Source organism: Anopheles gambiae, chromosome X (assembly GCF_943734735.2).
Source record: "Anopheles gambiae chromosome X, idAnoGambNW_F1_1, whole genome shotgun sequence".
Classification (NCBI taxonomy): Eukaryota; Metazoa; Arthropoda; class Insecta; order Diptera; family Culicidae; genus Anopheles; species Anopheles gambiae.
The window spans coordinates 7,035,344-7,049,619 of record NC_064600.1 but is presented as its reverse complement, the minus strand read 5'-3'; the positions used below and the strand labels follow the sequence as shown (position 1 = coordinate 7,049,619).

Genomic DNA, 14,276 nt, shown 5'->3' with positions numbered 1-14,276 from the left:
ACATTAAGCGAGAACATTTACTTCACATTTACCGCGTTACAAGTTCTCCCCATGCACAAGCAAACATTCCAAATAGCATATTGGTTTTGTAACAAACCATCACCAGGCGGCAGGCCGCTCTAGCTGGAATACTCTGCGGTACTCTGCGCTACTAGATTCGTAAATAAATAACAGCAGCTACGATTTACTGTTTTGGTCCTTCGGTGTGCACACTGTCACTGTTGCTGCAGCTTGCTCGGGGACAAACTTTAGCCCCGAACCGGGGATGAAACCCGCGGTGCGCCTTCTCAGGGACCACTCGGGCGTACAAAGTTTGAATTAATATTTGAGTACATGAAAACAAATGTTCATCCGTTTGCAGTTTGCAGGCGTGTGCTGAGTGGTGTAGAGCAGGAGCGAGATTATCCTTTTTGCGATAGTTTTCGAAAAGCGTTTTTTTTTTTTCAAAAAACACAACAACATAATTTATATTGAGAAAAAAATAATTTGCTTTTAAAAACACTCCGTGCTCCCAGAAATCTGCTTTGACGTCATCCATCAATAACGTAACGCTGATAGGGGGGAGAAGGTGGAAAACATTTTTGTTACGTAACGCAATATTAAAATGTTTGAAACTCAAAATGAGTAATAAACGATGCATCTTCTTTTTGACTTAACAACCTTTGCGATTATGACGGGTTAAAACAGATTTGGCTACATTGTATGTAACACGCAGCCGAATATTTCGCCATTCCTAGGCCTGGGCCGGTTGGCGACGGAATTTGGCTACCACGGATGGAAAAAAATGACCAAATAATCAACATCAGTGGCACGCTTTTGGTGATAGTGGCAAGCGATTCGCAGGCGGCGTCACACAATTCGAAGCAAATGGCACGAGATTCAACTGTAACAGCTGGAAACTGGTGCAATAGCAATCCAATTCCTGTGTAATCCAATTCGTTTCAAACAAACTGGAAGTAGAGTTAATGCAGTTAGCCCTGTTTTCTTCCGAGTTGTTGTGTGATGTGTATGTAAAAAATGTAGCCAAAACTCATGTTCCGATTGTTTTTTTTTTCGTCATTCATAACACATGTGTAACATATTAAGCATCACGTATGTTATGTGAGATAGAATAGAACGTTTCTGGAAAGGCTGACATAAAAACAACACAAAAAATCCGATTGGAAAATAAAATTGGAGCTTCTGAAGCACAAGCTATTGGAAAGCGGTACGGGAGTCTTAATCTGTTACTAAATTTGCCTTCCAAAGATACAGTGTAGCAACTACGATGGGGAGGGGGTGTTCAATTTTTGCGTTACGTAATTGACGGATGATGCCTTTCTGGTTGTGTTGAAGCTAGCAGCTACTGAAGTGCCAGCAACCAGCAGGAGCAAACCATCCATCAAGCGACAATGCAGCGCCAGGAAGAAGAGGAAGAAGAAAAAGAAGAAGAAGACGCGAGATTTGTCCAACCATTTTCGGTTGTTTACGACCAGCGCGAGCCGTTTGAGGCATATATCCGGACAGGAAGCGCTCAAATGCTTACATTTGATACTTCAACCGTTGGCAAGTGAGATGATGTGTGTGAGTGTGGTCGTCTCTTTAGTTTTTTTTTTTTGTTTTGGTTTTTCTTTTTGCGGGAGTAGGGAGGGGGCAAAAAGACGAACGAGTGAAGCCGCTCACAAGTGCTCGTAAATAATGATGGCACACTCGTATGACAAAAAACACCGAACCGGCAGTGTATGTGTGTGTGTGTGTAAGGGGAGCTTAGTAGCGAACGAAAGTGAATGTGTGGGAAAGCGAACCGACGGCTACTCGAAAGGCAATAGTGAAGGAAATTATCTACGTCCCAGCACTGTCACACACACACACACGCTCACACGTGGCAGGACAGGGAGAGGGACAGGGTGCTTGTCACACAAATGATGACAAATGTACGCACGAGACGAGAATATAATGGATTCGAGCGAGGGGGCGATGTGTGTGTGTGTGTGTGCTGATGCGAAGGCATACTGCACTTGAAAGGCGGGGAGGGGGATGGGTGGTAGGCACACACTTGTTCGCGCTAGCCCATTAGCCATCGCCGATTAGTGGCACAGAAAATTGTTTCATGTCCCCAGATCACGTCCGCCTCGTCCGGCTTCATCGTCCGCCTTATCAAACCCCGCTTTGGTTTCCCTTTCTCTCTCTATCTCTTTCTCACACTCACACACACAAACCCCCTTCTCCAATCGCCCGTGCTGTCTATCGATTGCTTTAGTGCCAGTGATTTTCACGCCCACCCACGCTAACTTTTCGACCAACCTTTCGCAGACGCCTGTCCAAGGTGGGTGGCGCAAGCGGCAACCCAGCAGCAACCGGTGGCGGGACGGCCGAGCAGCAGGGCGGAGCAGCCGGTTCCGCGACCGCCAACCTGGCCGGCAACGCCCGGACATACGATCTGTACGACGCGGAGGCGGACGTCAACCGCGAAAAGCGCACCCAGCGGCATCTCGGTGCGATGGCCTCCTCCCAGGTGCTGTGCGTCTGTCCGCTAATGATCCTCAGGTGAGTCGGGGGGGGGGAAGCGGGGGGATACCGGGTACAGGGTACAGGGTGCAGCGCAACATTCGGCGGCTCCAACAAAGGTTCCAGCCGAGATGAAGGGCCGATCCAAAAGCGGGACAGAGGCGTTGAGGACGAAACGGACCGGGATCCATTAAGTATGGGACCGGGCGTACACACTGCTGACATTAATTGTGTCAAGCTCTTTTTTTTCTCTTTCGCTTTCTCTCTCTCTCTCCCTGTCTTTCTCTTTCACTCTCTAATGTCCACGTGGCGGCACGTGGTCCTTGCCGGTACCGCCCGGAGCAGCCAGCGCAGGATGTAAAATATTCATTATGAATCATTCACTTTGCCGCCATTTCCGCTGTGCTTCTAGGAGCGTAAGGGGGAGTTGAGGGCGGGGGCGAAGCGTGTCAGACCTTCATCTCCAAAGACGCACAGACACACGGCAGTGGAAACGGGCAGCAACAGCACAACAACAACAACAAAAGCAGCCGCCTGAAAGACTATCGTTTCCTTTTCATGTTGACGCGATGGGCAGACGGATGTCCATCCCGGCCAGAAGTTCCCAACGCTCGTCGCGAATTTCTTGCTAACGAATCGCTAACACACACACACACACACACACGCACGAAGCCACATAATACAATTCAATTGTAGTCAGCGCGAAAGCACTGTCACGGCCGCCGGACTCTCTTGGGCAGGTTTGGCGCCCATTTCCAACAATTTCCAACACTCGATGTGCGCGTGTGTGTGTGTGTGTGTGTGTGTGTGTGTGTGCGCGCTAATGTCCCTGTTTTCGGTGGTGCCCCAAACCATCTATCATTGTGTCGTGTTTTCAATTGCGAAGATTGCCATTGAGGACGGTACCGCTCTGCTCGGGGCCAGCCTAAAGCCCGGGTGCTTAAGGGCCTTCAGGCTCCGCGAACGGCTCGCAGCAACCGAACTGAGCTGCCGAACATCCTGGAAACGTCTAATCTGCTTTACAATTCACACCATTTGCTACGGTTGCGTATCTGCTTTCGTTTTTCTCTGTGTTCTGTTTTTTTTTTGTATTTCGTTTAGTGTGTCCGTTTTTTTTATTGTTGTTGTGGGATGTTTACTTTACCTGAACGAATTCCGTATAAAAGCCGGGATTTTTTTTTTCGAACTCTCAGGCTCCATTTTTATTTCTGATTCGGTAAGGAAAAACATTTGACTACGAGGCACAGTGGGCAGTTGCCGGGCTGAAAGTCCAAAAATTATTTACCATATTTCTTTATTCTGAGGAACGCAATCTAATCTAAAGTATCCAACTAAGAGAAAGACTAAATTTCAATCCTCCAGTCATATGGGTTATTAAGATAGAGGCTCTTAAACCTTAAACCTTTGTAGGTTACATTATTTTCAACTTCCAGTTTTTGAAAATGCATATGTTTTGGAAAGATTTTAATCGATTCCAAACTAAAATGCTTAATTTATGAAAATATGCCAATTACATAAGAAGTTGGTAATACTGGGTTTTCCACGATTTATTGGATGATTCCCATCAATTTTTGGTGGGTTCCCATGTTTTTTTGGTGCATTTGTTGGTCCAATTGTAGTAATATCCAATCGGAAAATACCACTAAATTATGGGAACGAACCAAAAATCTATAGGATACGATCAAAAAATCCTGGGAACGCACCAAAAAATCGTAGGAACTGACCAATAAATCGTGGGAAACCCTGTAAGAAGAACAGTATAGTGTGCACTTACTTACTTACTTATCCGGCGCTACAACCGCTTCGCGGTCTTGGCCTGCCTCAGGAGTGTCCGAAACCGCTCACGGTCTCGCGCCTTCGTCTGCCAGTCCGTTATCCCGGCCTTAATGGCGGACGCCTCCACGCCATCTTGCCACCTCAATTTGGGCCTACCACGCCTCTTCTGTCCTTGTGGACGGCCTAAAAAGACTTTACGGGCTGAGTCGTCCGTTTCCATGCGTACAACATGGCCAGCCCACCGGAGCCTGGCGAGCTTAATACGCTGTACGACAGTGAGGTCGCCGTACATCTCGTATAGCTCGTCATTATATCGGCTCCTCCATTGTCCATAGTGTGCACTACTTCCTCTAAATTTGACCAATCATCTATCTTTCGCGCAGCTATTGGCACTTTAATGCCAATATACTACTTCGAGTAAAACGAAGAATTTGCTGGCGAAGAATGACTAATGACAAATACATACATGCCATGTTTGGGGCAGTTTTTGATACAATGTTGATCATCGAATATGATGATTATCGAATGGCGTGACAATTGATCCATCAATATTTGAGAATGTTGCCAGCAAGCAAAGTGTACGTTTTATCCCGTACGTATCTTCTCCTACGCTTGCTAAATGAATACAAGAAAGCTCCGATAGGCTGTGCCTAGTTCGATTGCCTAACGAACATAACAATTCACAGGCCAAATGGTTTATAATTTCAATACGGAAACAAAATCTACTTCTCATTCTGTCTAAAACTGCTTCTTTACCTATTCATAGCTTACCGTCTTTCGGCAGTTTTCGAGCAGCTGTCAAAGTTGGTATAATATACAGCTGGGCACATCACAAGGTTGATTTTTATCACCTCTGCTTCTGAATAGAGATTTTAAGAGTGTGTTGTGTATTCGTCAAGTTACCAAAAAGCCTGTCTCAGGAAAAAAATCACCCGTCCTATCAAAAAGTAACGTTCAGGCTTGGATATTATAAAAATAGGCTATGAGACTACCTAAACTACATACATGTTGATGCTAGATTCCATAACCTGACCTCTTTAATGCACCTTGGGATAAATGAAAACACCACATTGTTTTGCCATTTTTTCGAGCAAGTACTCGAATCAAATTCTAGCCTTGGGGTTAGAATTATCTTGACAGAAAATTGCAGGCTAGTTTTGTGTGTGGTTCTGTATGGAGTGTTTACATGATTTCAGTTGCCAACTGTCAGACTCTAAATAAAACAGCTGACTAGTATCGTGAAAGGTCCCTTTATTAGAAGGCCTGTCTGCATTGAGTGCTTTGAATATCAAGTACTTTGAAAAAAAAAATGTATATGACGATCACGAAATATTACAAGGTCAGGCAAGTACATGTATGGGATATGTAAGGATAGAAAAACCTTTTTTACCTATTCAAAACACATCAATACATACACGTTAGATGTACATGCTCAACGCTTTGTTGTGCATAAGTTTTCATTAATTGAATGAAACTTACCTTTATCTCGAACTTTGTTCTAGGATGCCCACTGTGCGAGGGTGAGCTTGTATTTGTTCGTTTTCCAACTGTTCGGCTGTCGGATTCGATTACTCTACACGTGTGGGTTGGTGATTCAACAGTGTAGAGTGCACAAAAAAGGCATTTATAAACCACTTTCAAACCATGCACAACTGATGTTGAAAATGGTTTTATCTGCGTCTTAGTACACTGAGTAGCGCCATTCTTGTTTGTTTTAGTTTTTTTTTCGATTAAATTAACCTTTATTTTGGAATTTATAACACATTTGCTGGCTAAAAATGTGATGCAAGCTGCTCGTTGACATCAGCATTGAGCAACAATCGTCTGACCGTCTGAAACTGACACTAACGCCCGTGCACCGTCGGACCGTCTGTGCCTTTGTGACTTGACAGCTTACCGGTTTACCCAGCTAGAGGGCGCCACACGTTGCGTAGTGCAAGGGCTGCCTGCAAGTGCACTAAAAGCTTCGCCAAACGTCAGCCGCTCGGCCCGCGCTGGCATAATGGGTCGAAGACGCCTGAGAGCGTAAGCCTGACGTGATCTTCAATTATAAATGATTTCTCGTTGAAGCTTCACCCAGCGAAAACTGTTAAGCTGATTACAGCAGTGGCTGCAGTGAGACCTTTCTTCTCTTTCTCTCTCTCTCTCTCTCTCTCTCTCTCTCTCTCTCTCTCTCTCTCTCTCTCTCTCTCTCTCTTTGTCCTACCGATAGTGTTTCCAGCGAGTCTGGCATTCCCACTGCCGGCATCGTTTTCCGCATTTGGTTGCGCATTTTTACCGAAACTACTCCCAGTGCATTCGCTGGCGAATAATCTAATAATCGCACGCTGACGGCCTCTTCTTTTTTTTTAAACAAAAAAGGGCACACCAACTGCGCGGAAATGTATAAGCGCTTCGCTAAAAATAAGCATTAGGTAAATACGTTCCGGGCTCCGCGAAGCGGCGAGAAAGTAAGCGAAAGGAAAAGCACAGACACACACACACACATACACACAGGGGATAAACACTTCATGCAGCATCGGGTGAAGCGTAATCCCTTTAATGCTCGAACCTGGGGTGCCGGGGTTTTCGTCTATTTTTGAGCAGCCTCCCAGCAGCCACTCAAGCCACTCGCCATCGCGATACGGAATTTAATCGACTCACTTTGGCTACACGGCCTCAGATGAAGGTTTGCCCCCTCCTCAAACAAGGAAAAGGCTACCGCCGTCCCTTCGAAACGCTACATTATATGAGTATGTGTGTTTGTGTGAGTGAATGTGAAAATTAGCCAAAAGATTAATTAGACCCGAGACCCGATAAGCAGGCCCGGCAGTGAGTACCCGGAACAGACGATGGCGTGGCGTGGGGGGGGGGGTTTACGAAGAAGGGAGGGAGTTTCGGGCGTCACGTAATTAATGGGCGACCGCCCATTCCCGCCCTGCCCTCACTTAATGGTGGATTGCTCTCACCTTTTCGCTCCCCCACACGTGTAATATGCGTCCTCTGTCCCATCCTCCGCCGATGCTCGCTTAGCATCAAGATGGCTCAAGCAAGTGTCTTATCAGATCAAACTGCTCACAGACGGAGCAGCACCACCAGCAGTGGCCCCAAAATTCTGACAGGCTGGCGCCCGGCTGAAGCCACATCCATGGCGCTCCGGCATCGTTCGCATCTGTGCCGTTTCCGGTGGGTTGCGGAATTAGCTGGTAACGAAGAAGTTAATATACATTACCGTGCGACACACACACACGCGGGTTTCTGGTACGGTTTGGCCAACGTCTTGCAAAGCAGGACGTAGGTGGGGCACGAGGGCACGGAGTATGATTGTGATCCTTTGCGACCTTCCGATGTATGAAGCCACGAACGGTGGAACGCACCGAAAACAAACACCCGGGGACCACACAAAAAGGGCGAGCGGTGGAACGGTGGTGTGGATGGGAAAAAATGGATTAGAATGATCCGAGGCCGGGGCAATGTCCCGTGGGCGCGGCACCGGGGAGCAGGAAATAATTTACGCATTTTCTTTTGAAGTTGCGCTCTGTTTTTCTTCCATCGGGTTCGTTTTCTTTTACTCTCTCCTTTTTGTGTGTGTGTGTTTTTTTTTTCACACACACACACACAGTGAAGGCGTGTGTGGGCTGGCATGAACAGTAGTCCATATATATATTTGTGTGGCTGTGTGTGTGTGTGTTTGCTTTGTGCGAACATTCCCATTTTCGGCGAGGAATGTTGTCTTTTTTATTTCATTTACTTCCGGTTCGTTTGTGCGTTCATTTATTTCTCCACCGGCCTTTTTTCCCATCTATCGGGGTGATGAGGGGAAAGGAAAAGGAAGTGAAGAGAACAGGAATCGTCGTCCGCCGTCGAGCCGAACAAACCCCTTGCGCGCCCGGGTGCTTGATAATGAGGATAATGGGAGCGATAGGTTAAATTATGAGACCGATGACGGCGCATGGCGCTGGCTGCGGGATGCTGTGGGACGGCCTGCCGGCCGGGTTTCGTTGCTTACCTTGGCCCCGTCCACCGTGGTGTACTGCTTGCGCCCGAGCCAGTCCCCCGGCGACATTAAAAGCAGAACCGACACCGGGTCCAGCTGTTTTGGTTTCATTTGTTCCCTCCCATCTGGAGCGCTGTGGGTTGCGGACACTTTGGGTTTTTGCATTACGGAGCCAATTAATTAACTTCGTTTTGTGTGTGTATATGTGTGTGCGTGTGTGTGTACCTTGCTCATCAGCCCCGAATCCCGCCAGTTTGCCTTTTTGACCATTCGATCTCGGCCACTTCATCTTCTTGGTCCGGCTGTCCCGTGCGGCAGACGAATTGAGCTGGGCTGGCCTAACGGGTACTTTGCGTCTGCGTTAGGGGCATCGATCAAACCTGGCTCACTAAAAAGGTACCAGCAACCGTTTGGTGTTGCGCCTGCCGTCCCCGTGACTACCGGGGAGGACAACTCTGCTCATCAGCGTGAATGTGAATGGGCGGAAATGGACCGGTTGACTGATGAAGTTATGCACTCTCGCGGCTGGATTTGTTCTGTCTTTTGTTTTTATTTGTATTACCTCCGACAATGAGCTACTCTGTAAGCAGTTCTGGGTAGATGGTAGCTTTGAGTGAGGGTACAATCAATCGTCGGAATTTGCTTCGTATTTATATCATTTCATGTAAAAGCTTTTTAGCTGTGGGGCGGGAGGAGTCAGCACTCCATTCAAAGGCAGAGCAGGAATGGTTGATGCAATTTGTATTTGTTTTACCTTGCAAATTGCTATCTTATTGCTGATGCATTAGCAATCAATTCTGGGTATTTGTTTGAGGAACCATCTAACAGAGCGATTCAGGGTAAAGGAAAACATTTGCTTCTCGATGCTCTTTGGCTGGGAGCCTGAGGGTATGCAAAACCAATTATTTGAAACAATTGAACCAGCTCTGTTCATTACAAAGAAACATTGTGAACAAAAAATTGTTTACCTATGTTTAGCGGGCATACGTTTGTTCCACAGCGGGTTTGACATTCTTTGACACTGACGTCCTATGGTATCGAAGAATGTCAACGTTTTCCAACATCGCGTTGCAATCAAAATCTTGGACAAGAACACTCAAGAACTGCATAAAACAAGAAGAGTCTTACATTACCTCCAGATGACGATCCTTTTTTCACAATGTCAACAACTCAACATAACAACTGTCGCTGTAAAAACTGCCTCTGTAAAAGAATTTCAACAGTATACAAGAAATTGGTGCCACTATCAGAAGGTACAGTGCAACATGTTAAGCAACATTCATGAACAAATCACTTTTTTCAATAGTGCATCGCCTTGTGGATGTACTGCAGATCTTAGGCTCTACTTGCGTTGTTACTATTAATCTTCTGCGTTGTAATGCTATTATTCGCTGATGAAGCACTTCAAGAAACCCAATATTTTGCCACGACTTGGACTACTTTAATCTTATAAAAAAGAGCAAGTATTGATACGACATAATTCAAGAATAGATCAGAGATCTATGAGTGACCTTTTAACTTTAACCAAACAGGGTTTGTTGGACGTAAATCCACCATCGATCAAATCCTCACTCTACGGCAGAGCCTCCAGAAGTGCCGAGAACGCCAGATCCCAACGCAAACCATCTGTTTATCGACTTCAAGGCGGCCTACGACATCATAGACCGACATGAGCTATGGAACATCATGCAGCGGTACCACTTTCCTGGAAAGTTGAAATGGCTGTTAGAGGCCACCATGAACGGGGCAAGGTGAGATTGTGGAACTTGATGTCGGAATCGATCGAATCTCATAGGGGTCTGAGGCGAAATCTGGAGACTCTTTTGTGCCCTTGTGGAAATCTGCGCATTCTACGGGCTTCACCATCTGCTGAGATCCAGAAGACTTCGAAACCGCACGGAATGAGACAAATATCGCACATTGATTTGCCCGGTGGTCCTCTATGGACATGAGTCTTGAATCACGATCTGGGTGTGTTTGAGGGACGCATCCTCCGGACAGTCGTTGGCGGTGTGGTCGAGCATGGAGCTTGGAGGAGAAAGATGAACCACGTGAGCCTGCTGAACGGCGAAGACTGGCAGGATACGATGGCAGGGATATATAAGGATACAGGACTCTTGCCCCACCACCCTCCATTTTGGCACGAGACGCAGAGGAGCACAGCGAACTCTGGATGGCTTGGTCAGGTGAAGACACCTCCAGCAAGACCTGTTGGAGAACACTCCACACGCAAGACCTGTTGGAATACGGGAGTCTACATGGATGGGAGGATTAAATCAGGGTGTGAGTGAAACCAACCAAACCAAGAAGAGAGCGAGAGAGAGAGAGATAGAGACCTATTAACAGATCCACCTGAGGTTGCTGAGGTAGCGGACTTGCATAGCTTGCAAAAAGGGAATTCAAAAATGTGTTTTTGTAATCTGAAGCCACGTCAGCTGTTACTTCCCGATATTTCAATAATACTTTAGTTTCTGCATTCTACGAAGTGTTTGAAGTGCGGCGCTTACAACTCCTCAGTGCACGACGAACTGTCGATGCAAACTACCAAGAATATTTTTCATGCACGTACCAGGAAGTCAATAGGTACTGTTAAAACCGAGTAAACCGAGTAAACCTCTTCAATATGAAACGTTTTTTACAGGTGTCCGGGATTTCTTATTGTCCGGTCCGGTGTCCGGGATTCCTTTCCCTTACAAGGGGTCCGTATCATCAGAAAATTGAAAAAAATGCTCCTGTTCGCTGTATTTGTGCATCTCAAGATTTTTAACATTTCCCTTAATGAATCCGTACTACCCTACCTTACCCTGCAACCATCAGTCTGGTCAGAATTTTGTAGGTCCTAGCATGCCCTGCTCTGCTGCTTACTTTACAGTTTGCTTTCGTTTGCTTTATGGTCTAATTTTGAACATTTATCAGGTTATATCAGCAATTCTGAGATATTACCGTTGCAGCTGGATAATTTAATTACACAATGTTGCGATGCATCACGTTTACAATGCACCCAAACGAGTTAGGTATTTCTAGCTGCGCTATTCCATTTCCCCCATGTGTTGGGGTGTCAATTTATCAGAACTTCCGGCAGCTCTAGGAACTAGCACTCTACTCAACCCTAGTACACCCATCGCCCCTCAGGGCAGAGCAAAATGGTCGCAATTAAGTTGAATCTAATCAAATCAGACACACCTACACAACGCACACCACTCGAGCGGCCGCAAAAGTACTCGCCAACATACAAATGCCTCACAAACCTGCCCTCCGCATGCTGGGAGTGCGCACACGGGGCACAGGCATCGAAAAGTGGACATTCGTGGAAAAGCAATCAGTTTGATGTTGCTGGCGCGGGTCCGCTTCCGATCCGCCGGCGCTATTGTTTCATGTTTCAGGCGCATCCCATTGCAAGCTCGCCCCCAAAAAGGCCCCATTTGCATGATGAAATCTGGGTTTTGTGCGCCACTAAACTGGCCCCGAGGCCAAATTGTAACAGTAGTTTTGTACCAGGGACCAGTGCCAAGGGGCATTATGTTTTGATTCCACGTGTGGCAGCCTCCCGCTTTCTGGGAATATGTCTTCACTGTGTGTGTGTGCGCGCTTTTTTGGTGCTGTATTTTCGGATGTTTGAGGCAGAGCGCCTCCTTCTCGAAGGAATTTAATTGGAATTCCTATCGATTGTGCTGCGTAGCTGAAACGGATCAAAGTTTGTGTGAGCTCGTTGTGTGTGCGTTCGTTTGCTTCCTCGGTGCGCATCCTACCAAACAAGAGGCGCGAGGTTTCTTCGCCCCCCCCCCCCTCCCCCCCTGCTTTTTTGGTCCGTCCTCTTTTTAAAGAGCTTTTCGAGACACTTGGCACATCATTCCTGCCCACGTTTTTATCCTCGTTTTCGGTTTGTATTTGTCCCTGGGACGGGCCGAAATTTGAGCTGAAATACGGAAAACCGAGTCGGAGAAGGAAGATATTAAACTTTCATATATTGCCCTTGACTTTAAGCTGCCGCTCTCGGCGTGCCCCTTGGGCGTGGAGGGGAAGCGCGATATTCAATTATTGTGTCCGCTTATCGGGCCGTTTCCATCGGGACGTTGCCATTGCGGCTCTATTAGCGTGGATTGGTCACGTCGAAGCGCATTAAACCGGCCGTAAGGCAGCCAACCGGGTCCGGTCCCCTTTTTGCCATGCGTCGGACCAATAATAAATAGCACAAACATTTACTGGCAAGCGGAAAATGGCCGACAGTAACTTAAATTGCTCAAATGCGAAGTAACGCTGCTTCCGCAAACAGTTACATAAAGCAGTGCAGTGCTCTGCCCAAGCCGTTCCGATACGGTGTAAAATCTTAAAAAGCTCCACGCTCGACCGGGAATCAGAAAACGGCAGGAGGGAGGGGGGGGGTATGATACGGACGAACGTCGGCGTAACGCGCGCGCCATCGAAAAATATCCGCACGGGTGCAAACATTCCACCACCTTGACGGCTGCCACTCACAGTCGCGCGTCCGGGTTTTAATCGCGCAAACGATTGCGCTCGGAACTACCGCACGGCACGAGACGTGGCACGATGTTTCCTGTCGTTCTTTTTTTTTTTTTTTTGTTTGCTGTACCGTCATGGTTTATTTTGAGCCGTCACAGTATTTATTGCCCGCATTTGCCCATCCATTGCAGAACGGGAGAGAAAGCAATGGAGCAAATGGTGCTCCGCAGAATTGTATCATCTTTTGTAGTCTTTGATTTGTGTGTACTTGCTCGCTCGGGGGGTGACACACAGTACGCAAATGATCAATTTTCAGTGGAAGGTGAGCAAAGATTAGGAATGGTATTTATTTAGTAGCACCCTGTTGCTGTTCGGAGTGCTATTTCTTTTTCAAGGGCGCGTTTTGATCGCAACAGGTACGGAGCCCCCCCCCCATGCTAATTTTCTTTCGGTTTCGGTTCCCCACACGCCCATATAAGGGTGCGTCAAAGGGACGCGGAACGAAATTGATGGTTTAATAATTGAAAGTTTCAACAGTTTTCTTTTTTTTCAGTACCTTCGTCTAGTAAAGGTGATTGATTTAGAGCAGCCACCAAGCATTAACCATCCCGAATAATTTTTCAATTTTAGTAAGGCTTTTTTTTGTGCGCTTACATAAAACCAAATTTCAAATCAACGTTCCACCGCGTTGCTTCCAAATGTCACCGCACTTTCGAGGAATCGGGGGCACGCAAATTTCTGGCGAAATTCATGTCCCAATAATAAAAGACACAGCGGGCGCACATGCAGACTTGTGATTGAAAAATGGCGATTGCCGATTACCGGGAACCCACAATCGGGCACGCAAACGGTTCGAAACGCACGGTGGCAGGTGGTTTGGTGGCACATTTTGCCTGCGGTTACTTTAATGAAGTGAAATCGCAAATTAAATTAAGCGTACACAAAATGCTCGCTGTGCTCCGTTGCTGTTCCGTATCAGCTGCGCATTGTCATCACCTCCCCCTGGTTCTGGTGCCGAAGTTTGGGAAATAATTGTTCCTGACGCGTTACTATATATTGGCGTCGGTGTGGAAAAACTATAAACTGCTTAATCAGCACGGTTTTACACCGAAATTTAGGAACTGTGTCTGGTCTTAGGAGGCCAAATAGACACTTAGACACTGATTTTAAGGCTGCATTTGATTCCGTCAATCAATCTACTCTTGGCTATATCGGATCGCCTAGGTACAGGAACGGACGTGTTAAACTGGCTAGAAGCCTGCCTAAACCGGCACAAATCTCGCGTAAAAATTGACAATGCCATTTCTGACGAATTTAAACGTTTTTCCAGTGTCCCTCAGGGCAGCAATTTGGGCCCCTTGCTGTTTATATTGTTTATTACCAACATTCAATTACTGTAATGATCGCAATAGAAGGCAAAATTCATTCAATGTCTTGGCTAAGTGGCGAGCGTCTAATCTGTTAAAATTTGTGTGCCTGGCAAATGTAGCGTTGTTAGTTTTTCTCGTAAGAAGCGCCCCTTAGCTTAAAGTATAGTATAGTATCGTATAGTATAGTATAGTTTATTGTGGAAGTA

The 14,276-nt window shown here is 46.6% G+C and overlaps 1 protein-coding gene across 4 annotated transcripts in view; it reads left to right on the top strand.

The window, feature by feature from the left end:
• Positions 1-14,276, top strand: part of LOC5666817 (uncharacterized) — an 82,956-nt gene that overhangs the window by 56,497 nt on the left and 12,183 nt on the right. For all 4 annotated transcript variants that reach the window (XM_061653260.1, XM_061653249.1, XM_061653253.1 and 1 more), the window contains one exon: positions 2,293-2,526. In XM_061653260.1, coding sequence (XP_061509244.1) covers positions 2,293-2,526 — 234 coding nt within the window. The remainder of the gene's footprint in view (positions 1-2,292; positions 2,527-14,276) is intronic.